Source organism: Hippocampus bargibanti, linkage group LG11 (assembly GCF_051943395.1).
Source record: "Hippocampus bargibanti isolate YZ-2025 linkage group LG11, ASM5194339v1, whole genome shotgun sequence".
NCBI classification, from domain to species: domain Eukaryota; kingdom Metazoa; phylum Chordata; class Actinopteri; order Syngnathiformes; family Syngnathidae; genus Hippocampus; species Hippocampus bargibanti.
In genome coordinates, this window is record NC_142744.1 from 13,574,079 (window position 1) to 13,599,337 (window position 25,259).

The 25,259-nt window shown below is 41.5% G+C and overlaps 1 protein-coding gene across 5 annotated transcripts in view; it reads left to right on the plus strand.

The window, feature by feature from the left end:
* Positions 1-440: 440 nt before the first annotated feature.
* The window catches only part of LOC148891685 (ATP-sensitive inward rectifier potassium channel 10-like), a 28,290-nt gene continuing 3,471 nt past the window's right edge, over positions 441-25,259 (plus strand). Inside the window, exons 1-7 of one of the 5 annotated variants that reach the window (XM_089007601.1) lie at positions 441-605; positions 10,421-10,559; positions 10,648-10,961; positions 11,135-11,346; positions 15,032-15,163; positions 16,523-16,700; positions 19,874-23,911. In XM_089007601.1, the coding sequence (XP_088863727.1) occupies positions 10,823-10,961; positions 11,135-11,346; positions 15,032-15,163; positions 16,523-16,700; positions 19,874-20,247 (1,035 nt within the window). In that variant the 5' untranslated portion in view covers positions 441-605; positions 10,421-10,559; positions 10,648-10,822 and the 3' untranslated portion in view covers positions 20,248-23,911. Of the gene's footprint in view, positions 606-10,420; positions 10,560-10,615; positions 10,962-11,134; positions 11,347-15,031; positions 15,164-16,522; positions 16,701-19,873; positions 23,912-25,259 lie in introns of those variants that run through there. The other 4 variants (XM_089007599.1, XR_016116384.1, XM_089007598.1 and 1 more) reach the window with 4 other exon arrangements.

Consider the following 25,259-nt stretch of genomic DNA (forward strand, 5'->3'; position numbering starts at 1 on the left):
ATCAGGTGGAGGGAAGAAATGTAAAACATGCTGGATAGCGGCCCTGGAGAACCGGAATTGGCCACCCATGATTTAAATCCTGCTTGGTCACCTTATCCCAAGGAGACTAAGGGCTGGCATTCGCCTCACGCTCGCTGTTCTTTCAACCCAAACAGGACGCGTCGTCCTGGCCAACTCATTCATGAATGCCCACCACCCCTTCCAAAAAAAAAAAGTCCATTTGTGTCTTGTTTCTTTTTACAGGAGGGGCTGGGGCAGGGGGCACGGCAGCCATGCGGTGGGGGCAGCAAGCACGTGCAGTTGCCACTCCACGTGCGCGACTCTGCTCAGGCTTGGAGACGACAGTTCGAACTCGGAGTCCCGCTCCAGAGGTGAAGGCTCGGATGTGAGCTGGACGCAACAGGAATGCCGGGCGGGGGGAAACAACGATGCACACGGGAGGGAGAGAGAGTGGCCTCTTATAGGGACAAGCGGGGGTCACGGCCGGGAGAGTTTGAGCGGACAGACGAACCACCCGCTCGGTCCCCAACTGGACCAGCATCATGTCCAACAACGGCTGACGCCACGTAAAGTCCAACCTTTCAGCACAGACCCACGTTCAAAGGGTAAGGACACTTGCAAAAGACACTTGCCCAGTGTGAGCATGTATGTATGTACTTATTTGCCTATTTAGTTATCTATAGATTTATTGTTGTCCCACCTGCACAGATTATTATTATTATGATTATGATTTATTTTTATGTTGTGGGGATTATTACACAAATAATTTAATATGGATGACATTTCTGCAAAAATAACAATTCCATCAACTTCCTAAATTACTTAATCGAAGTTATTTTTTTTATAATCGAAATCAATTTGTGTATTCAAAATCAATCATTATTGGTCACATTTCCAAAATATTAACTAATTGATCATAACTACACAAAATAAAAATAGATTATTATATTTATTAATATTCCTGAAGTAATAAATGTATTGGTGTTTTCTTATATATATTTTTTTTTCATTTGTATTTATCTATTTAACTTTATTTTGTTAACAATTAGATTTTGATCTGTGAGTATCTATCTATCTATCTATCTATCTATCTATCTATCTATCTATCTATCTATCTATCTATCTATCTATCTATCTATCTATCTATCTATCTATCTATCTATCTATCTATCTATCTATCTATCTATCTATCTATCTATCTATCTATCTATCTATCTATCTATCTATCTATCTATCTATCTATCTATCTATCTATCTATCTATCTATCTATCTACTAATAATCAAAAATGTATATACTAATAATGATAAATATTAAGATAGTTAAAGGAATGTTAATTGTTGCTAAAACTGTGAAGTATTCCAGTATTTCAAAATTTATATTATAGTGATTTTTTTTAAATTCTATGACCATTTAAAGATAAAATTAATATTGCATTACAGATGTTCCAAACATGAATTGGGAGGGTGTGTTATTAATATTATTAGGACTATTGTTTAAACTAATCTCCAAAAACGTTGAGGAAAATGTTATGGAATGATCAGTCACTAAATATCCATCCATCCATCCATTTTCCATGCTGCTTATTCCTCATTCGGGTCGCGGGGGTGCTGGAGCCTATAACAGCCGTCTTAGGGCAGTAGGCAGAGGACACACACAGCCGATATCTACTTCCTTTTTATTTTCAACCATTAAAAAGATGAAGTTATAATTTTTCTCCTCAAATTTCAGTTGCCATCAGTGCAGATTGAAGAACGTGATGCAAATGTTGCAATTCTTTTGCAACCTCTCCACCACATGATGCGTTCAGGGACTATCCAAAACAATTATGTAGATTCACTTTTGATCGTGGCCAAGTCGGATCAAAGGCATTTAAGACAATTGACTAAAATGCTCTCCCAAAATACGCTGGAACAAACCCAAACACACAACGGGTTTTGTTTTCCCCTCACACACACTACGAAATTGCTCTCACACACTACTGAAATGTCTAAAACACTCACACAATTTTAAAATTCCATTACACTGATGTTTTTCATATATGTTAAAATGCTCTCACACACAACTGAATTGGCTAAATCACTGGTACAGACACACTACTTACATGCTCCCACTCGCCCCACATTATACTGAACTGCTCTTATATTCCAAAATGCACTCTCACACACATTGGAATGCTCTCAATTGAATGGCTGAAAAATACTAAAGTTACATATTTGTTTTCTCACATTTTACTGAACCGCTCTCACACATACTGAAACTCCTAAAACACTGATACACTACTGAGCTCAGATATACTTGAAGCTCTCACAGCTTCTGTCAAAATAAATTACAAAAACACATCCGACTTAAATGTTTTTCCTTGCATATTACTGAAACATTCTCACACTCCATACTGAACCGCTGTGATATCGTGAAACTCTTTCACTCCGAGTGATCTGGTCTCATATAATTTATTGGAACACACTCTTTGACTCATCTCTTCAGACTCAATCCAAATACTGTCACGTTCACTGATTTGCTCTCAATTCTACGAAAATGCTGACGCATGCTGAAATGCTTTCATGTCGTGTATTGAAAAGTTCTCATCTTCACAATGGACAATTTTCTCACACTTTTAAATGTGTTTAACACCCTCCAAACCCCTCCGCACTCCCCACACACGCGCACACACACACACACACACACACACACACACACACACACACACACACACACACACACACACACACACACACACACACACACACACACACACACACACATAACTAAAACGCTTTCCCATTCATGGCTGAAATGACTGAAATGCTCTCACACATACATCTGAAACACTCTCACATGGGCTTTACCATTGAAATACTACAAATTATTTTTTTTCTGGCACATATTACTGATGCACTCTACTTATTTCTCGCAAACGCGCACACACGTACACACACTCACACACAATTTGAACGCTCACACATCATACTGAAAAAAAAGCGCAGCTGGCTCATGTAGGTCGATCATTCCTCCTCGCAGAATACTAACGAGGGCTTTTTGTCATGCAACTCTCATTTTCTCTGCACAAAGACACGCGCACACACACACAATCCAAGTTTGCTATTAGTCTCATGCACAAAAACAGAAACGAACACAAAATCACAAGTTTGCTTACAGTCTCACAAAGTCCTGTGTAATACAGTCAATATGTAATAGCCTGCATGCACACTCACGCACGCACGCACGCACACACACACACACACACACACACACACACACACACACACACACACACACACACACGCACGCACACGCACACACACACACACACACACACACACACACACACACACACACACACACACACACACACACACACACACACACACACACACACACACACACACACACACACACACACACACACACACACACACACACACACACACACACACACACACACACACACACACACACACATTGATGCTTTTTGTCAATGGCATCTTTTGTGCCTTTCATGTGTGAGCCAAACAAAGCATTCCTGTGTGGATGAAGGAGAGGAGGCACAAGAACGAAAGGAAGGCCAGGGGAAAAAGAGGAGAAAAGAGGGAGTAAGAGAGCGATGGATGCTGAGGGAGGGAGGTCGGAAACAGTACTTTTGTTCCTCCTTGGTTTCTAAAAGGGGAAAAAAGTTTGGATTGGGGCGTCGGACGATCAGGATCACCAAGTGGGCAAGTGCGGCGAGTGGTGGCGTTGCCATGGAGATAGAAACCATCCTACCCGAGTGGTCGCTTCCAATATGATTGGACATGTGTAACTGTACGTGTGTGTGTGTGTGTGTGTGCACATTGTCTTGAATGGTGTCTTTGTGAGTGTGAAGCTTCTCAGGGTATCGGCCCCCCAAATCAGATGATGTAATGAAAGCCCATTGCTTATGTCATCTGCGGCAGGAGGCCAAAGCCCACCTTATTTCTCCTCCCTGTCCGTTCATATTACTAATGTTATGTTTGTCTGTTCACACAATGACACAATTGGTTGATCAATTAAACTAACCACTCATGCAGTAGTACAACTAATGCAAACATGTTTGTCCATTTAAAAAATTTCCCATCAGGTTTTTGAGATATCTTCATTGTTTTTAAGTCGCACCTGTAAAATATTCTGTGGAATACATTTTTCTATATATGAGGTGTCATTTGTAATTATTGTTTTCTTAAAAAAACTATATTAAAAAATAAAATAAAACCATAAACAAACAATATATATATTTATATACATATAAAACCATAAATACACACAAAATAAAACACACACTAATAAATAAACAAATAAACAAACAAAAAACCAAATACATACATACATAAATAAACACAAATACATAAATGGATAAAAATAAATACACAAATAAACAAAAAACAAAGAAATAAATTCATAAATAAATAGATAAATAAATAAATGCACAAATGCATAAATACACAAATGAAAAAAGGAAAACAGTGATACCTCGGCTTACGAACGCTTTAGCTAATGAACTTTTCGCCTTACGAACGTTAAATTCGCAAGAAAATAATCTTGGTGTCATGATCTGGTTGGCGACCAACGGGTGGCGCTGTCGGCCTCGCCTGCACCTGCACCTGCACAGTCGTCTTCATCAGTGGCGGACTGCCACGTTCGGATTGGCGACCAACGGGTAGCGCTGTCAGCCCTGGCTGCTGCCTCGCAGGTGCTGGTCGTTCCCAATCAGTGACACTCAAAAGGACTCCTGTTGTATGCTTTGTATGCATGTTGTATGCTTTGTATGCAATTGTATGCATTGTGTGCTGTGTATGTGTTTGTTTCACCATGGCGAACTTTTAATCTTGGTTTTCTTTTTATACTTTGTATTTTTTCTGTTCAGATGATTTTGATGTTTTACATTTTGTTCCTGCTGACTTTATCTTAATACAATTTGTCAAACACAAGCTCCTGCTCCCTCCTGCCTGCTTTTTGGGATCCACACCCGCCATCACCACCTTGCAAACGTGACACTTGGCATACAAACTACTTTTCGGGAAACACGGAGCCCCACAGTGAGTGATGTGTCGTTCGCGAACGAGCCGGTGCTTCTAACAAGAAGCTGAAAATGGCAGCCGACTTTTTTTGTCCGCTATTCCCCGCCCCTAGTCTTCGGTTAAAGCTGCACATGATTGGTCAAGATCCGTGGTAGAGGAGGGAGGGGACACATGCAGAAGGACACACGCAGCAGTGAGCGAGGCGGGGGGGGGGTTTACAGACACAGAAACACACACACACGAAAGGGAGACGACAGAGCTTGAAACAAAAAACCAAAGTGAAAAAAACAAAAGTGAAATGGTGAGAAAATGGATAGAAAACAGTGAAATTTGGACTCGTTTCAACTTTATTGATAGTTCAAAGGCAGACCTGTAGTAGAGTGTAGTAGTGTAGACCTGAAGGTTAAAATATCACATCAATCAGGCTCTACAAATAACCTGCACAAGCCATCTGTACAATTTTAAGACAACATACAAGCAAGGGAACCAGCTATAAATGAAGTTTCTAGTGTGTCTGCCTGCATTTTTTGCTGTTGCAATATCACAACCTCTAAGACAGGGGTCGGGAACCTTTTTAACTAAGAGAGCCATAAAAGTAAAATATTTTTAAATGTTTTGCAGTGAGAGCCACACGCGCGCGCGCGCACACACACACACAGGCGTGCGCGCACACACACACGCATGCACGAGCGGCCACTTTTCAACAAAATATCAGAATGTATTATTTAAAATAACTTTGTGATTGTCATGATCTGGTTGGCGACCAATGGGGGGCGCTGTCGGCCCGGCCTGCACCTGCACAGGTGCTGGTCGTCCCGATCAGATTGGCGACCAATGGGTAGCGACGTCAGCCCTACCTGCAGCCTCGCAGATGCTGGCCGTTTTAATCACGGACACTTAAAAGGACACCCGGCACGACCATCGGGTGTCGGTTCATTGTTTGCTGCATGTTTGTTGCATGCATTGTGTATGCTGTGCATGTGTTTGTTTAACCTTGGCGGACTTTTACTTTTGGTCTTCTTTTGTTACTTTGTATTTTTTCCGTTCAGTTGATTTTGATGTTTTACATTTTGTTCCTGCTGACCTTTATTTTAATACAATTTGTCAAACAACCTCCTGCTCCCTCCTGCCTGCTTTTTGGGATCCGCACCCGCCATCACCACGTTGCAAAACGTGACAGAATGAACCGACCAACCATCGGATCCCGCAGGTACATCGGACCCATCTCATTTCCACCCTGTGCCTGGCAATGCTACGTCCACGTTATCCCAAGCCTTGTCGAGTTTGAATTGCGTCACTCGACGAGCCGTAACGTCCATGTAAACGTCCGGCCGAGACCTCCTTCCAGGTGGCCGTCCAGGGTGACACTGGGTGTCTGGCAGTGCACGCCCACGTCCAGCCACGCTGTCGTCGTGCATGACGAATTGAGTCTCATCCACGACGAGCCGTGCAACGTCCGCTTCAACGTCAGTCCGAGACCCCACTCACCGCTGGATCCCGGAGCGGCTCAGGACTGGTCTCGTTTCCCCGGTGCCGGGCAGTTCACGCCCATGTCGGCGTCCGGCCGAGACCTGGTCCCATACGCCCGGACGGGGTGCCATTCTGCGCCTGGCAGTTCGACGTCCACGTTGAGCCATGCGCCGTCACGTGAACGTGCGAGAGGAATCGCACTCACGGCCACGACGAACTGTGCCGCATCTTCGTCCACCCCAGGCCGAGTCCCGTTCCCATCAGGCCGCCGTCCGTCGTATGCTGGAGAGGCAGCGGTTGCCGTCCCCACCATTGTTCCCTGGCGAGTGGACCTTTTGGGAGACTGTTGGGACTTCTGGAAGTAGCCCCTTGAAGGGGGGGTACTGTCATGATCTGGTTGGCGACCAACGGGGGGCGCTGTCGGCCCCGCCTGCACCTGCACAGGTGCTGGTCGTCCCAATCAGATTGGTTTTTATGTGAAGCAAGGTCAGCATCTGCTTAACTTTGCCAATAAACTAACGTTGTCATTTTCAAAAAAGTGGTGGAGAGACGGAGTTTCCAGATGGAGAAAAGAAACATTTGGCATGTTTCCTATCAACACTCTTAGTCGTATTGAGTTTCCAGTGAGAGACCATTCTGTTGTGCCCTCGAATGCCCACACCAAGTCACACAAGAAGCTTCAGTGTCTTCATTGGTGGTGATTCACTTGGTTTGTCTCTGAGCGCATCGCAGCTTCTCTTTTTCTTCTTTCGTTTTTGTCCATCGTCCCCTCCCAGACGGGATGGGCATGCGGTCGGGGCAAAGTGAGCGTGTCTAATGGCTGCCAGTACAGTCCAGCGTTTGTTCGCCTCCGCTTTGGGAAGTTATGCTTGGCAACGTTAGCGTAATGCCATAAATCTCGAAGCTCCAGGACAAAAAAAAACAAAAATCCACTCGGCAACCTTGTGGTGTCATACTTCCTAAATCAAGATTGAAATGGAATTTAGGACCAAAAGAAAAAATCTCCCAGCCCCAAATATAAAATAAATAGAAGAAACAAAATCCATAGAAACTTTTCATCCTGTTTTTTTTAATCGAACAGCTAGCTTGCACTGTTATCTCCGCGACCATTTTGTTACCAAGGACAGGATTCTGGTCACCCCTTCATTGTTTTGACAAATATTACCGTATTTCTTGGAGTATAAGGCGCACCCCCAATGAATAAAAAACGTTTTCCAAGTATAATATATAAATCTACAAAAGTTTTCCAAATATAAGGCACACCACATTATAAGGCATTGCAGTAGAGGTGGGGGTTACACACTACTTCTTCAGGGGGATGGGGGGGGGGGTACCCCCCCCCCCACTTCCTTACCTTGTGCGCAAAGACAAAGTTTTACTTTTTGGCTTGTGGTTTGGTGCTAAAAAGCCAAATGTCAATACTTTTTTTAAAGCCATTCATTTCAGAGTGTCAAACGTTTTCAACAGAGGGCTTTCAGATAACAAGCAATGGCACTTGGGAACTATTTAGAGTTGGGGGTACTCTTATGATGTGTGATTCAGTAGCTAGGCCCATACTTCAAAACATGAGCCAGTTTAATGGCCAGTATGGATGCAGCCTCTGCTTGCATCCTGGTGAATAAGTTGAGAAAGGAAATGGCAAAGTCAGGGTGTACCCATACAAAGATGTTCCAAAGAGGGACCGCACTTCAGCCATATTGTGATGCAAAAGAGGCTTTATCTATCAAAAAAACTGTGAGGGGTATTAAAAGACCCACATGTCTGATAAATACGTATTCCAGATTTTGACTTCATATCTGGTATGCCTCCTGATCACATGCATAGTGTACATCTTGGAGTGGTTCTCCAAATGTCAAGCATGTGGCTGGACAGTGATCACCACGAAAAGCCATATTATATTGGCAATAGAGGAAACGAACTTGATCAACAGCTGTTGATCAAGTTCGTTTCCTCTACTTACTAATCAAGTCTCCTTGCAATATCACAAGAGTGCCACGATCTCTTCAACAGAGGAAGTTTTGGAAGGCGTCAGAATGGAAGAATTGGTTACAGTTTTACAGTGTATTTGTACTGAAAGGAATTCTGCCCACCATGTTTTACCAGCATTGGTTAGTCCTTGTCACATTCATGTTCTTACTTTGCAAGGACATTATTACAAAGGCGGATTTAAAAAAACGTGAAAAACTTGTAGATTTTGTGAAACAATTTGAAACACTATGGGAATATTCATGTGTCATTTAATGTACATGTATGTCTTCATTTACAACAGTCTGGAAGGAATTGGGGACCTTTGTGGACCCATTCTGGTTATATATTTGAGTCATACAATTGTGAAATACTGAAAATGTTTCATGGCACTCAGTGTGTCCCTTTGCAGATAATGAAACAAGTATTGCCTCCTTTAGGAAATAATTCACTGAAAAATGCTCTTCCTGAATGCATCCAGATTTTTAGTAAATTCACTGGTAAAAAAAGAATGAAGCAGTTAGATCGACTCGGTGATCAATTTGTAACCCTTGGTTTGCTTTATTCTCGAGAACTGTCAAGTGAAGAGCGACTGATCATGAAAGAGCAACTTGCAGTCACTCGAAAAACACTTTTTCTGGTCAACGGAGAGCTGTATTACTCTCCAGAGTGCACGAGGGGAATGAAAAGAAACAGCTTCACTGTACTGATGCAGAATGCAAACATCATCACCACATACTACTACATTTTTGTAGAGCAACACGGTAACAGAAAGTGCTTTGCTTTTGGGAGACAGTATGATAAATCATATAGTATTCTGATAAATAATAAAGGCAAAAATAATAATAAATAAAAATAAAAAATAAAAATAATAAAAGGCAAATCCAATCCAATCCAATCAATGTTGAAAATGTAGTTTGTTTGAAAAGGAAGTTCCGTGGCAGGAAACATATTTGATGTCACACTGTTCAAAAGAAAATGCGTGCTCATTGATCTACCAAAATTTGCAAACCTCGATGCATGTATTCCTCCAAGATCCAGCGTGGAGAATTGAAAATTTCATGGCAAAGTACATGGCAATTCTGTAGACTCCCCAAATAAATTGTATTTTTGTAAGACTACTTTTGTTTTTTTGTCATCATGGTATTTTCGTCAAAAACTTTTATACTTCTTCTTCTTTTCCTTTCGGCTTTTCCCTTCAGGGGTCGCCACAGCGAATCAATGTCCTCCATCTATCCCGGTTTTGTGCATCCTCTTCTCTCAAACCAGCTACCTTGATGTCCTCTTTTACCACATCCATAAACCTCCTCTTGGGTCTTCCTCTCGGTCTCCTGCCTGGCAGTTCAAGGCTCAGAATCCTTCTCCCGATACAGTCACTCTCTCTCCTCTGGACATGTCCAAACCATCTCAGTCTGGCCTCTCTGACTTTCTCTCCAAAGCCTCTAATATGAGTTGTCCCCCTGATATATTCATTCCTGATCCTATCCAACCTGGTCACTCCCAAAGAAAACCTCAACATCTTCAGCTGTGCTACCTCCAGCTCTGCTTCCTGTCTTTTCGTCAGTGGCACTGTCTCCAGTCCATGAGAACACTAGACATAAAACAATAAAAGGAAAAAATAAAATTCTAAACATTTTTGTTCACTAATGGCACTCATGCAGAGGTAGGATTAAGTCTATCTGACTCTCAGATCATGTAATTTAAAATATATATGATTATATATTGCAATATGTTGTCAAATATAAAGACAGATAATTACATGTGAAAAATATCGTGCATTTTTTTGGTCTCAATTGCAACAGTTTTTAAAATATATTTACTATTATATATACATACATGGGCGATGCATATATTGACTTAAAATACAATTCAACATCTCATATATAAAAATATATTATTGCATGTATTGCATGATATCTTCCAATGTATTGCAATATATTTTTGTTTCGTAAGGGGTTGCAGTCGGCGGATGCCGATAATCGTCGCGAGACCTGTTGTCGTTCAATATTACCTCACATATAAGGCGCAACTGCGTATAAAGCGCAGGGTCATCTTTGGAAGAAAATCAAGGCTTTTGGGTGTGCCTTATACGGTAATAATAATATTAATCCAACAGAGAACTTCCATAAGCCTTTATTTCTTCCCCAGATGACGTCCGCCACCCCCTCTTCTGCTCATAGCTCCTCCCCCCAGAAAGTGTGCCACTCCCAGACGCAGACGGACGTTTTGAAACCCCTGCTGGGCGGCGGGCTTTCCAACACGGGCGGCACGCTGCGGAAGCGACGTCGAGTGCTGTCCAAAGATGGCCGCAGCAACATCCGCATCGAGCATGTTAGCGGGCGCGGCTCTCTGTACATGCGAGACCTGTGGACCACCTTTGTGGACATGCAGTGGCGCTACAAGTTCTTTTTATTCACCGCCACCTTTGCTGGGACCTGGTTCCTGTTTGGGGTGCTGTGGTACCTGCTGGCGCTGGTGCATGGAGACCTGCTCGGTAAGGAGCAAGATGAGGCGACGTTTAAAAACTAAAATGTCAAAAACAATCCATTCATCTATTTTCTGAACTGCTTTATCCTCACAAGGGTGGCGGGGCATGCTGGTGCCTCGCCAATGATTATACTAATCCCACCTGGGCCCCCCACCCAAAAAATCCAATTGTGGTTTCAGAGTTCGAGCCCCCTTCCAACCACACTCCATGCGTGATGCAGATGCAGACGCTGACGGGGGCCTTCCTCTTCTCGCTGGAGTCGCAGACCACCATCGGCTACGGGTTCCGCTGTATCACCGAGGAGTGCCCCATTGCCATCGTCCTGCTCATCATCCAGCTGCTCATCACCACCCTCATGGAGATCTTCATCACCGGAACGTTTCTGGCTAAGGTGAAGACTTTGGTGTGAATGCGAGCTGGCGCGTAAAATGGCGTGGGGTATGGCTTCATGCCAAAAAAGAGTACAACAGATGCAGTGTTTGCTTTAAGAATGCTGATAGAGAAGTACAGAGAAGGTCACAAGGAATTGCATTGTGTCTTTGTAGATCTGGAGAAAGCGTACGACAGGGTGCCCAGAGAAGAGCTGTGCTATTGCATGAGGAAGTCTGGAGTGACAGAAAAGTATGTCAGAGCGGTGCAAGACATGTATCATGACTGTAGGACAGTTGTGAGGTGTGCTGTCGGTGTGACTGAGGAATTCATGAGGGAGGTGGGACTCCACCAGGGGTCAGCTCTGAGCCCCTTCTTATTTGCTATGATGATGGACAGGCTGACAGACGATGTTAGACAAGAATCTCCTTGGACCATGATGTTTGCAGATGACATTGTGATCTGTAGCGAGAACGGGGAACAGGTGGCGGAGAAACTAGAGATGTGGAGATATGCCCTGGAAAGGAGAGGAATGAAGATCAGTCGCAGCAAGACAGAATATATGTGTGTGGATAAGAGGGATCCAAGTGCAAGAGTGTTGCTACAGGGAGAAGAGATAAAGAAGGTGGAGGATTTTAAGTACTTGGGGTCAACTGTCCAGAACAATGGAGAGTGTGGAAAAGAGGTGAAGAAGCGTGTCCAGGCAGGCTGGAGGGGCTGGAGAAAAATGTCAGGTGTGATGTGTGATAAAAGGGTTTCAGCTAGGATGAAAGGAAAAGTGTATTAAACAGTGGTCAAACCAACCATGATGTTTGGACTGGAGACGGTGCCACTGAAGAAAAGACAGGAAGCAGAGCTGGAGGTAGCAGAGCTGAAGATGTTGAGGTTTTCTTTGGGAGTGACAAGGTTGGATAGGATCAGGAATGAGTACATTAGAGGGACAACTCATGTTAGAGGCTTTGCAGAGAAAGTCAGAGAGGCCAGACTGAGATGGTTTGGACATGTCCAGAGGAGATAGAGTGACTATATAGGGAGAAGGATGCTGAGCCTTGAACTGCCAGGCAGGAGACCGAGAGGAAGACCGAAGAGGAGGTTTATGGATGTGGTCAAAGAGGACATGAAGGTAGCTGGTGTGAGAGAAGAGGATGCACAAAACCGGGAAAGATGGAGGACAATCGCTGTGGTGACCCCTGAAGGGAAAAGCCGAAAGGAAAAGAAGAGGAGAGTTAAAAAAATCATGTTATTAATAATAATACATTACATTTTAAAGGACAACCAACACCATTTTTTGTTTCCTAACTGACATCAGAAAAACGTTTTTATAGCATCTAAAATACCCAAAACACGCAGGCTGATATTTTAGTTAAATGCAAAACAGAAATAAAAATGACTTAAAGTGTCCCAAAACTACTTCAAAATGACCCCGGAAATTGTGAGTTTCAGAAAGTCCCGCCCCCAGTTCGTGACGTCACGCCAAATCGTCTTGCCTTGCTCAAGAAACAAAACAATGGGCTCACGGAGTTCAGATTCGGAGAAGATGCTTTCTTGTTACTCATCCAGTTATGAATATGATTCAAATAGTTCTTAAGACGAAAGCATAAATGTTTGCAATCGATTAAAGGGGTCCTCCCATATCAATTAAAGCCGTCAATGACAGCAATGTAGCGTTCCAGAAAATGCACGAGATGGCGCCCAAGCTCCGTTGGAAATGGACTGATTTGTCTGCTGGGAATTTGTTTCAACTAGTAGCAAATAGTAGTCTTGGTGAAACACACAACGATTGACCATCGCGTTATTTATGTTTTCCTTCTAATTTCGGCATCAACACGGATCAACACAAAGTTTTCAGACCAAACAAAGTACCGCAAAATGCATTGTGTGTCGCTTTCTCGGTCCGGGGCGTTCCAAATGTGACGTCACGTAGGGGATCGTCATCGACTTGAAAAACAAGACTTCCTGAATATTCACCAGCGAGTCTTAAAACGTAAAATATAGCTATATGCAGTGGAATCTTTGTAAAATATGCTCAGTAGAAGTCATGTGAAGTGATTTTACAAATTGTGGACACAACTCGTCCGGATGCGTCGGTTGTCCTTTAAGCGCCTTTCAAAGCTCTCAAGGACACTTTACAGTCACAGACAAGCATAGGTACTATAATAAATAAAATATAATCACAAATAGAATGCAATAAATAAAATACAATTATAAATAGAAACAAGAGAGAGAGCGAAACAGAAAATGCAATTTTAAATAGGTGGGTTAATATTCTTATTAGAATATGATTAAAACAAACACTTTTTTTGTTTAAAAAAATGGCTTTTGTTTCTCATTAAAAAAAAAAAAACAATACATTTTTTTAAAGGCCTTGTTTAACCCTTTTATGCATCACTGACAATCTGTAACCCGATACGTTGTCTACTGTCGTGACTGTTGTTCCTTATGGGGGAAAAATGTTGCAAAAAAAACATCCATCCTCCCCCCAAAAAAGAAAAAAATGGGATTCTCTTGAGATTACAATTGAAACAAAAAAAAATCATGATCTTTCTCCAAAAATAAAATTTATTGCTGTCATAATCTTAAAACTTTTTTTCCCCGCATAAATCATGAATTTCCCAAATTCTAACACATTTTTGTAACCTTAGTTTTTGTTAAAATTATTATTATACTGCACAATAGTAATCCCTCGCTACTTTGCGGTTTGATTATCACGGCCCTTAATGCTTGGCTGATTTTTTTTTAACCTAAAAAAAGGCCACAAATGGCAGCGAAAGTCTTTACAGTAGTGTAAAAAACATCGGGTCACAGAGAGCAGCATACAGCATTCATTAGATTTACTGTTGTTATTTTTTTAATGTATTCATCCATTTTGAGGCATTACTGTGCTGTAAATGCACAAAACCGAACATTAATTCAGTAACCAAAAATATAGATTTCATTTGGCCACACCTGACAATGAGTCGACGATTTATGGAGAAAAAAATCATCACTTTGTTACTGTACATTAATCATCTTGACGTTTTCATTTTTACTTAATACACCCCCCCGCCATTCGACAATGGCTCCTAAATGCCCTGTGCCTTCTAAACCCAAAAAGAAAAGGAAAATGATGACCGTGAGTGAAAAAGTAAAATGACTTAAACTAAGGGAAGGCGAAAGGTATGCCGCTGTTGCACGGCATTTACAACATCACCAAATCAACGGTGCATTACATAAAGAAAACAAACAAACAAACAAACAAACAAACAAACAAACAAACAAACAAACAAACAAACAAACAAACAAACAAACAAACAAACAAACAAACGCGTCGTGTACCTCTAAATATTATACTTTAAAATTTACTGTGCTTCTTTATGCATGTCCTGTACTACTTTCCACTAAATTTGTCCTTAAACATATTTTTTTTTGTATTCATACAACTAGATTTACCAATACATGTAGGGTTTGCTACATCACGGTTTTTCGTCTATCGCGGGTGGTCGTGGTCCACATTAACCGTGATAAACGAAGGTTTACTGTACTAATAATATGGCTTCGTTTCTATGACACCACACTACATCAACAGCAAACACGCTCATTGCAAATTTCCCCATTGTGGGACGAATAAAGGTTTTCTGATTCTGATTCTCATCCATGACATCTGCTTACCAGAGCCTGAGCCGCACTGTAAGAGTTTGTTGTGAATGTTCTGTGGTGTCGGAGCTTAGGTGTCACGTCCGAAGAAACGAGGCGAGACGGTCAAGTTCAGCCAGCACGCCGTGGTATCGTGCCAGGAGGGACGCCCGTGCCTCATGATCAGGGTGGCCAACATGCGCAAGAGCCTCCTCCTCGGCTGCCAGGCAAGTCTGCATTTGATTTGTCATCAATCAGTGTCACACGAGCATGCCGACTTTATGGATTAAAAAAACAAACCACAAAAATGTCCCCCAAAGCGCTTTAAAAAAATCCATCCGCTGACAGTGTGTCTTCCTTTTAGCAAAGTGAGATATCAAAATGTTGTATTTGTTTGGAGGAAAATAAATGACATGTAGTGTTTTATTATTCTTTTTAAGATATGATTTTCTTTTTAGGAAATTGCAAACATTAATACGGTAGTTATCTTCTTTTAAGGGAACGTGCAAAGTACTGGATGTTCAAACATAGTTTGTCTTCTATGTAAAGTGAAACATGAGTCGCTTGTTTTAACTTATTTACTGCCATTCCCGAATGGACGTGAAGCGCAATTCCAGAGTTTGTTCGGGTTTTTCTTGCGGGAAGTCAGACCCCTGGCAATGTTTTTCCCTTCCGGGGGGGGGGGGGGGGGGCTGCATTTGCCTTTTGTACAGCCACCTCCACTTGCACCTCATATTACTCCAGACCCATATAACTTATGAATTAACATTTTTTTTCTGATGAAGAGAGAGAGTCTAAGGTTTCTTATGCTCCATTGAATGTTTATGTAGAAAAACTCAATATTCTGTGGGTCCTGCAATTTCAGTGAAAAGGACAAAAACCCTGGCACTGGAGTGAACACATTTTTTTGCACATCGTCTGACAGTGAATGAGTTAACAACAGAAGTTTGTCTCTTCAAGGAAAGGGCAACATCAGTAATCATTTGAACATTTTTAAGGAAAAAAAATCAGGCATTCTTTTTTTATGTGTGAAAATGTGACAGAAGTCCACCATTGGCAGGTTTTCTCTTCTTTTAATGGTTATTTTTTAACAAAATGTACAAATCAGTCAACTCAACTCCATTGATAGATGGCTGTCAATCAGACAATGTTGCATACAAAATGCTATTCATGGGCAACTATCATAAACAAACAATAAATCAGTCACAAAGATTGTAGAAAGCGCCAGGGAGTAAAACAAAGACCAAGTTGGAGTCAAATGCCAAAGAGTACAGGGGAGTTTTGAGCCGGGTTTTAAAGATGGGCAGCAAGGGGGCTTGCCGAATGTTCAATGGTAGGTCAATACTGTCGTTTGTATTCGTAGGACAGTCCAACATTTGTCATTGTAGGAAAACAAAAACATGAATAGGTTGCCTTCCATTTACATTTCAGTGCAACGTTCATCTTTTTTGATTCGTTAACGAACCGAAACAGCAAACATTTGTTGTCTTTTGAGGTTCGGTGTGACATCAAGAGTTGATCTTTTTTTCTGCAAGTCAATTTAAGGTTGATGATATGTTCACAATGAGCGGCGGCCGTATGTCCAGGTGACGGGTAAGCTGCTGCAGTCGTCTTTGACGAAGGAAGGCGAGACGGTTCGCCTGGACCAGAGAAACGTGGCCTTCCAGGTGGACACTTCCAGCGACAGCCCCTTCCTCATCTTGCCACTCACCTTCTACCATGTCATCGATGACGACAGTCCTCTCAGAGCCTGGGCGGCCAAAGGTGCGTTTTCCAAATAAGTTCAGAAAGACACATTTGTGTCATTGAACTCCTGGCTACCGTCTTTGAAAGGGCAAATATTTCATTTGTGACACTTTAGGCGTTTTTGTATGGAATCAGAATCAGAAATTAAAATCAAAATCATCTTTATTGGACAGGTACTGTATGTAGAACACACCAGGAATTTGTCTCCGGTAGAACATGCTGCACTAGTATCATCATAAACAAAAACATGACAAATGAGTATGGAAGTACAGTGATACCTCATATTACGAACGCTTTAGTTTACGAACTTTTCGCCTTACGAACATTAAACTTGCGAGAATATAATCTTGGCATACAAACTAGTTTTCGGCAAATGAACCAAACCACACGGAGCGCCACAGTGGCTGGCAGACTAGTTGTTGGCGGAAGAACACCAAACCACACGGTTGAACAGCGCCACGGTGGCTGGCAAACTAGTTTTCCACACCCCCTTTGAGTGCAGACATGGTTTGCTATCGAGTAGAGTAGTTTTGCTATTATGGGACTGAAAAAGACCCCACCACAGGCTAGTGTTAAGCTGAAGTGCACACAAAAGAAAATTACGGTCGACCAAAAGAAGGAGATCACGGTGGCTGATGGACTCGTTTTCGTCACCCCATGGTTTGTTATCAAGTGGAGTACTTTTGCTGTTATGGGACTAAAAAAGACCCCACCACAGGCTAGTGTTAAGCCGAAGAGGACACAAAAGAAAATTACGGTCGAGCAGAAGGAGATCATCGAAAAACACGAACGAAGTGTGCGTTTGTGTGACTTAGATGTCCCAGTACCAGTCCCAGTACCAGTCGACCATTGCTTCCATCCATTGACAACAACCAACACTAAGGTAAATAAAAAGACTTTATTATATAGTAGAGTTTATTTCTTTAATTACAATACATTAGTAAATTTATTATATATAAAATAAGGTATATTTTGTGTAGTTTTAAGGCTTATTTAGTAAAAAATGATTTTTTATGGGGACCTATGAACAGATTATTCTCATTTTTAATGGTTTCTTATGGAAAATGAATGTTTGGCAGACGAACTTTTGGCCTTACACACATTTTCTGGGAACTAATTAAGTTCGTAAGCTAAGGTGTCACTGTACATTCTTTAATGTAACAACTGCGAGACAATGTGACAACGTATCAAGCAGAGCTGAAGTGATCAGTGGTAGAGTAAAATACGATCAAACAGTTGATGGTGCAGAAAATCATTGAACCATTTGAAAGTGATCAATCGCTGTATTTGTAGTACAAGTGTACAATTATGCAGATGACCTTGAGCACCTCAAAGTGTCCGGTGCTGGAGATTATATAGGTCAGTAACAATGAGTACAGTACTGGAGCTACAATGACTATAACGGGATGCTGTTCCATAGGGTTGTGCAAAATTTCAAAGAGCCACTACAGTTAGATTTGGGTTACGGTTTAGAGCAGAGGTCACCAAACTACGGCCCGCGGGCGGTATCCGGCCCATCAGCACATTTGGCCCGGCCCCCTGAACAATACCAGAGATGTGATCAGATTTTTTTCCTATTTGGCCTCCAGAAAAATAAAACAATCATTTTACAAGAAAGCATGTTCCCTGAATCTGAACTCTCCGAAGCCATTGTTTTGATTCTGGAGCAAGGCAGTGTGTGACCAATAGTGATGTCACGAACAAGGGAGCGGGACTTTCTGAATCTGAAGCTCATTTTGTGGTATTTTTGGGACATTTCAAGTTATTTTTATTGGTGTTTTGCATTTGACTAAAATATCAGCTTGCGTGTTTTGGGTATTCTAGATGGTATAAAAAGTTTTTCTGATGTCAGTTAGGAAACAAAAAAAATGGTGTCGGTTTTCCTTTGAGAGCCGCAAAAAATCAGCCAAAAAGCCGCATGAGGCTCGGGAGCCACGGGTTGGCCAGCTATTTAAATGTCTGCTGGATTTGGTGCCCACGGATTGGTAGGGGAGTAGCTGAAAAAGGTGGTGGGCAGGGTGCAGAGGGTCCATTAGGATTTTTCCATGCCCTTGTCTTGGTTCTTGCAGAATGTAAGTCCTGGAGAACGGGTAGGGTGGTGCTAATGATTTTCTTCCCCAACGTCCTAACTGTATGGAGGAGAAGCTATGTTTTTTTGGGTGGAGGTTGGGTAAGTCAATATGATGTGTTTAAGAGAAAAAGTCAGTTGAAATACAGAATTGTGCACTAATTTTTTCTTTACTTGCTGTTGAATTTTTTTGTCTGTGTCTGTCGAATGAGGGTCTTTGTGTTTAAAATGTTACGTCTTTTCTTTGATTTCAACATCTTTGTACTGCTTAATGTGTTACGTGTTGAGTAATAAAATCCACATAAAGTTCCGAGATTTTCAATTTCCAGCAGTTAAGTGGCCCAAAAATATTTTTTCCCCGACCCTGGTCATTGCCCTGAAGTAACGGTGGTGCGCGTGTGATATTTCCTCTCTTCACTTCTTTTTATAAATCCAGCTATCCAGATATCTACTGTATCTATCTAGCTAATTACCTAGCTATCTATCTATTATGATTAATAATAATAATAATAATAATAATAATAATAATAATAATAATAATAATAATAATAATGAAAATAAAAATACATTACATTTTAAGCACATTTCAAAGCTCTCAAAGACACTTTACAGTCACAGACATGCATAGGTACTATAATAAATAAAATACAATCACAAATAGAATGCAATAAATAAAATACATTTATAAATAGAAACAAGAGAGAGCTACACAGAAAATGCAATTATAAATAGGTGGGTTTTAAGATTATTATTATTGAGATATTAGCTCTCTCGCTAAAAAATCATCTAGCAAAACCATTGTGTTTTTGTTTTGGTTATGTTTTTGTGGGAATTTTTTAATCAAATGGAAATGAAGTCTTTGTTTGGGAAAATTTCTTTGTCATTTTTTTTCTTTTTTTTCCTACTCTGTCTCTCAAAAGCCAATCCAAGCCTATCGGAAATGACTGGGCAATAGGCAGACTACACCCTGAACTGGTCAACTGTCAGTCGCAGGTCACATGTGGAGACAAACCATCATTTATAGTCACATTCACAGCACCACTGAGTGGGAACCCATCCCACGGTGCCTGCACACTAAATGAGAAAGCGTTTATAATTAATTGAAGTCTCCATTTCCTTCCAGGCGGCGGCTGGACGGATCCAGAATTGGCCGACTTTGAGCTGCTTGTCATCCTAAGCGCCACAGTGGAACCCACGTCGGCCACCTGCCAGGTTCGCACCTCCTACCTGCCCGACGAGATCCTGTGGGGCTATGACTTCCCTCCCGTGGTCTCCCTGTCGCCGTCGGGCAAATACGTGGCCGACTTCGCCTTCTTCGACAAGGTGGCCAAGAGCAAGGCGCACCCCGTCTTCAAGCCACCGGATGGCCAGCGGCACGACTACCAGAGCAACGGCGGCGGGAAACACGGCGCCGGCTGCGACCCGGAGAAGATCCGCTTGGAGCAGAGCTACCGGGAGGAGCGAGGCCGTGTCAGCGTTCGTATTAGCAACGTGTGACAAGTTGATGGGGATTCGATTGTGTACTACGTGGCTACCTGCCTTGCAGAAACGTCAATGAAAAATACACGGCAGTGTGGTGGCAGAGTTTCGTTGAAAGAGGAACAATGGTAAGAAATGTGTAGTTACAGGTGTCCCAATACGTTTGTGTAACAGTCACGTTTTCACCTCCAGGTCAGAGGTGAATGGGGGCTTGGGTCTCAAGCAAGAAAAAAAGTGACCAAACGAGGCTTCGGTTTGTCTAAAACATATTGGTTCATTGAACGTATTGTTGCCACATAACGCTGGAGACCTCGTGCTGCTTTCCAGGTGTTGTCGATGTTTGGAGTGATCTGAAATTTAGTTGGGATGTCATACTGGACATGACTTGTTTTCCGTTATTTGGTTTTTAAAGAACAATTGTCTTTGTAAAAGTCAAATGTTTGTTTGGCACAGTTGAACACAGGTCGAACGTTTGAACTTGGTGGAAGATTAACCGTTTTAAATCCCTACTTTAACTCATTCACTGCCAGATGTGCAAAAATGTGTCCACTGTAGTGCCAGGGTTTTTGTCATTTTGTCGCTTGAATTCCAAGACCCACAGAATATTGACTTTTAGGACTACATAAACATTCAATGCAGCATAAGAAACCTTGGACTATCTTCTTTCATCAGGAAAAAAAAGAGTTGATTCCTAAATTGTAGGGGTCTTGAGTTATAAGAGCTTTAAATGAGGGCAGCTGTCCATAATACAATGCAATACATATATATTGGTTCGCAAATTTCCCCATTGTGGGACAAATACAGGTTTTCTGATTCTGATACAGTGATCCCTTCCTTCACGGTTCACTCATCGCGGCTTCAGTGCATCGCAGATTTATTTTTCAGGGGAAAAAAAAACTTTTTTTATTAATGGCATGCAAATGTGCAAACAAAGTAAAAGAAACAACACTGCAAACAAAGCTGTTCTCTATTCTCAAAAAAAGAAAGACAAAAAAAAGAGAGTGCCAACAACTACCGATAAAAATGAACTCCTTCAGTCGAAAAAGAGTCAGGACGAATAGGCCAGCAGCAAAATATTGTTTTACAACATCATTCTTTAAACTATTAGTAAAAAAAGAGGTTTTATTTTTTGTTTCATTCTGCAGTATGTACAGTTTTGCATTGTAAAACTAAAAGCTGACTACATTGTACTTCGCGATAAACGAGGCTTCACTGTATAGCGCTTTAACAGCAGCTGAAGCTTTAATAAAGTGCTACCATGGAAAACAAGGGAAATGCTCCCCGCTTGTGGAATACAAAACATTGCCGGCGGTTTGGCCAGTGCTTCATCTGCCGATAAACTAATTGATGAATGACGCTCTACGTCATATTTCCAATTCCCAAATAATTTTGTGAATGGCAGTGAATGAGGTAAGGTGATCCATCAACAATGGACTCAAAAAATTATGTTTTACTCATACCGCACTTCAATTCACATTACTGCCAAAACTGCAATATTCCTAATTGTGGCCTTTCAGTCGATGTTATTTTATTCTGTGTATTTTGACTTCCTGCTTGATGACACCAGACAGCAATATTGCTTAAAACCATGTGTAAACCAATTGGCTTTTACATTTTTGGGACATCATTTTTCATGATACAGAAAAGCATTTTAAAAATTCATGTGCAATACTTGACACGGACCAGCAGATGTCGCTAAAAGGACCTCGTGTGAAGGAAGTGAACTTTTTTTCCCCCGAACCTCCCATATTCGCTTCCCACAATTGTGACATGTTTGAGGGGAGGGGGTCCAAATTACATATTTTCACTACTTTGACAATTATTTTAGTCAAAACTCCCCAATTCTCACTTCCTGTTGACTTTCCTCCCCTTTTTCCGATTTTTTCCTTCATATATTTTTTTCTGGTAGGGATCCCCCCTTCCGCCCCTCAATCACCCACCCCATTGCTTTGACATACACTTTTTAAATGCCACGACAGGCTGGCATTGCCATTGTGCCTGTTGAGAAGTGACCGGAATCTGATAGATTGAAATGGTTTCAGAGCGCCCCCTGGCGGTATGGCATTTTCTGGATATCTTTCATCTTATTTTCAAATAAGGATATACACACACGAGAGATAATAAAAATAAAATACTAAGAATACAAGACAATACTACAAGAAGAATGTTGGTGTTTGGGAGAGGAAAAGTCAAATTTGTCAAATACGTGTTGAAATAACTTTATTACTCGAATATCAAGACTTTATTTCAAGAGGGAGGGGCAACAACTATTTCATTTAAAGGACAACCAATATCACTTTTTTTGTTTCCTAACTGACATCAGAAAAACGTTTTATAGCATCTAAAATACCCAAAATACACAGTATGATATTTTAGTCAAGTGCAAAACACCAATAAAAATGACTTGTGTCCAAAATTTGCAAAAAATTGAGCTGCGAATTGGAAATTTTCAGAAAGTCCCGCCCCCCGTTCGTGACGTCACGCCAGGACGTCTTGCCTTGCTCGAGAATCAAAACAGCGGCTTCAGATTGTGCACTCAACAAAACAGGCAGAAGATGGCGACAAAGCTCCGTGTGTAATAATAATACATTGACTCAATGGGCTCAATATGTTCGTCACAACACACAAGGATTCAACTTCACGTTATTTATGTGTATTCCTTCTAATTTCGCAAGTAGTACCGCAAAATGCATCGATGTGATGCAAGGTATGTCCTTTCTCAGTCAGGGACGTTCCTTCAGTGACGTAGGGTGAGGACTCGTCACCAACTCAAAAACAAGACTTCCGGAATATTCATCGCGAGTCTTAAAACGGAAAATATAGCTATATGCGGTGGAATCTTTGTAAAATATGCTCAGTAGAAGCAATTTTACAAATTATGGACACAACTTGTCCGGAGACGTCGGTTGTCCTTTAAGGTCAAACTATTCTTGGAAGAAGACTTTATTTTGTTCTGTATGTATTTGTTCTGTGAAAAATGCCTATGCATATATGGTTGTTTTTCGGCGTAAAAACTGCTTAGTATACTACAGTATATAACTTTGGTGCTGTGTTACTTCCAGGTAGAATGAACGCTGGTGCGAATGGCTGCCGCTGCTCACCCGCACAAAAAAAATATGTGACTGTAAAGTGTCCTTGAGAGTTTTGAAAGGCACTTATAAATGAAATGTGATATTAATATTATTATAAACCGTAGTTTTTTTCATGCGAAAAACGGCTTACTATAAATGGTTGTTTTTTAGGGCTAAAAACGGCTTAATAAATGCTCCTTTTTTCCACGCAAAAAAAAAACGTATTACTTTACCTGGTCATTTTTTTGGCTTAAAAATGCCTTACTATAGATCAGGCCTGGCCAACCCGCGGCTCCTGAGCTGCATGCGGCTCTTAGGCTGATTTCATGCAGCTCTTAAAGGACAACCGACGTCTCCGGACAAGTTGTGTCCATAACGCCCCTGACTGAAAAAAAAAAGACGCATTGTAGCGGTCCTTCCATCACGTCAATGTATTTTGCTGTGAGGGCGGCTGTTCTAAATACATACAATGCAAATCATACATATTGGTTTATATAGCACTTTAACAACAGCTGAAGCTGGAACAAAGCGCTAACATGGAACAAAAGGGAAATTCTGCCCCCTTGTGGAGGGGAAAACATTAGTCACCCAAGCAAAAAAAACAAAACAAACCCAAACTACTTCGGAAATGGCACTCTACATCATATTTTCAATAACGAATATATTTGTGAATGGCGGCGAATGAGTTAATCTGTTCAAGTCTAACACCGCCCTCCCAGCCCCCAAAATATTTTTTTGGGTGAAAATTGGCATATTAGTATTGTACAGTATACGAGCACTTCAGGATATTTGCTCTCCACATAAGCTGCAGATGTTACAGACGCTTGCAGAAAACACGACTGAATGTATTGTCCTTCCTTGTTCTTTATGTTGAAAGATAATGGCAATTTTCAAAGTCAAAGTCAAAAGTCAAAGTCAGCTTTATTGTCAAATATGCTAATATGCATGACATACAGCACAATTCAATGCCCACAATGAGATAATTTGAAATAATTCACCGATGTGCCAAACACCACAGTGTACCGCCAATTACTGGTGAGGATTTACTCAACATTTATTTATATTGCATCCTTAAAGGACAGACAGTTAGGACGGCAGAAAAAATCATTGGCACCACCCTCCCCACTCTCAAGGATTTGCACACTGCAAAAATCCAAACGAGGGCGCGGAAAATCCTCCTGGACCCTCCACACCCTGCCCACCACCTTTTCCAGCTACTCCCCTCAGGCAGGCGCTACTGATCCATGCGCACCAAATCCAGCAGACTTTTAAACAGCTTCATCCCCCAAGCCATTAACTCTTTAAACAGTAACCCAAATAGAACTGTATTGTGACTCTTTGCAATTTTTAGATGATGATACATGTGCAGCGTCTTCTACCGGAAACAAATTCCTTGTGTGTTCTACATACTTGGCAATAAAGACGATTCTAATTCTGATTCTGACAACCGACACCATTTTTTTGTTTCCTAACTGACAGAATCAGAAAAACGTTTTATAGCATCTTAAATACCCAAAACACGCAAATGCAAAAGTCACATGAAAAACACCAATAAAAATGACTTAAAGTGTCCCAAAACTACTTCAAAATGACCCCGGAAATGGCGAGTTTCAGAAGGTCTCACCCCCTTGTTCGTGACGTCACACCAGGATGTCCTGCCTTGCTCTAGAACAGGGGTGGGCAAACTTTTTGACTCACGGGCCGCATTGGGTTCTAAAATTTGACAGAGGGGCCGGGCCAGGAGCATTTGGAGGGAGTGTTTGGGCCGGAAATACTAAACCTAAAGCATTAAAGGACAACCGACGCCTCCGGACAAGTTATGTCCATAATTTATAAAATCACTTCAAATGACTTTGACTGAGCGTATTTTACAAAGATTCCACAGCATATAGCTATAGTTTAAGTTTTAAGACTTGCGCTGAATATTCATCCCCATGTGACGTCACGTTAGGACCGCCC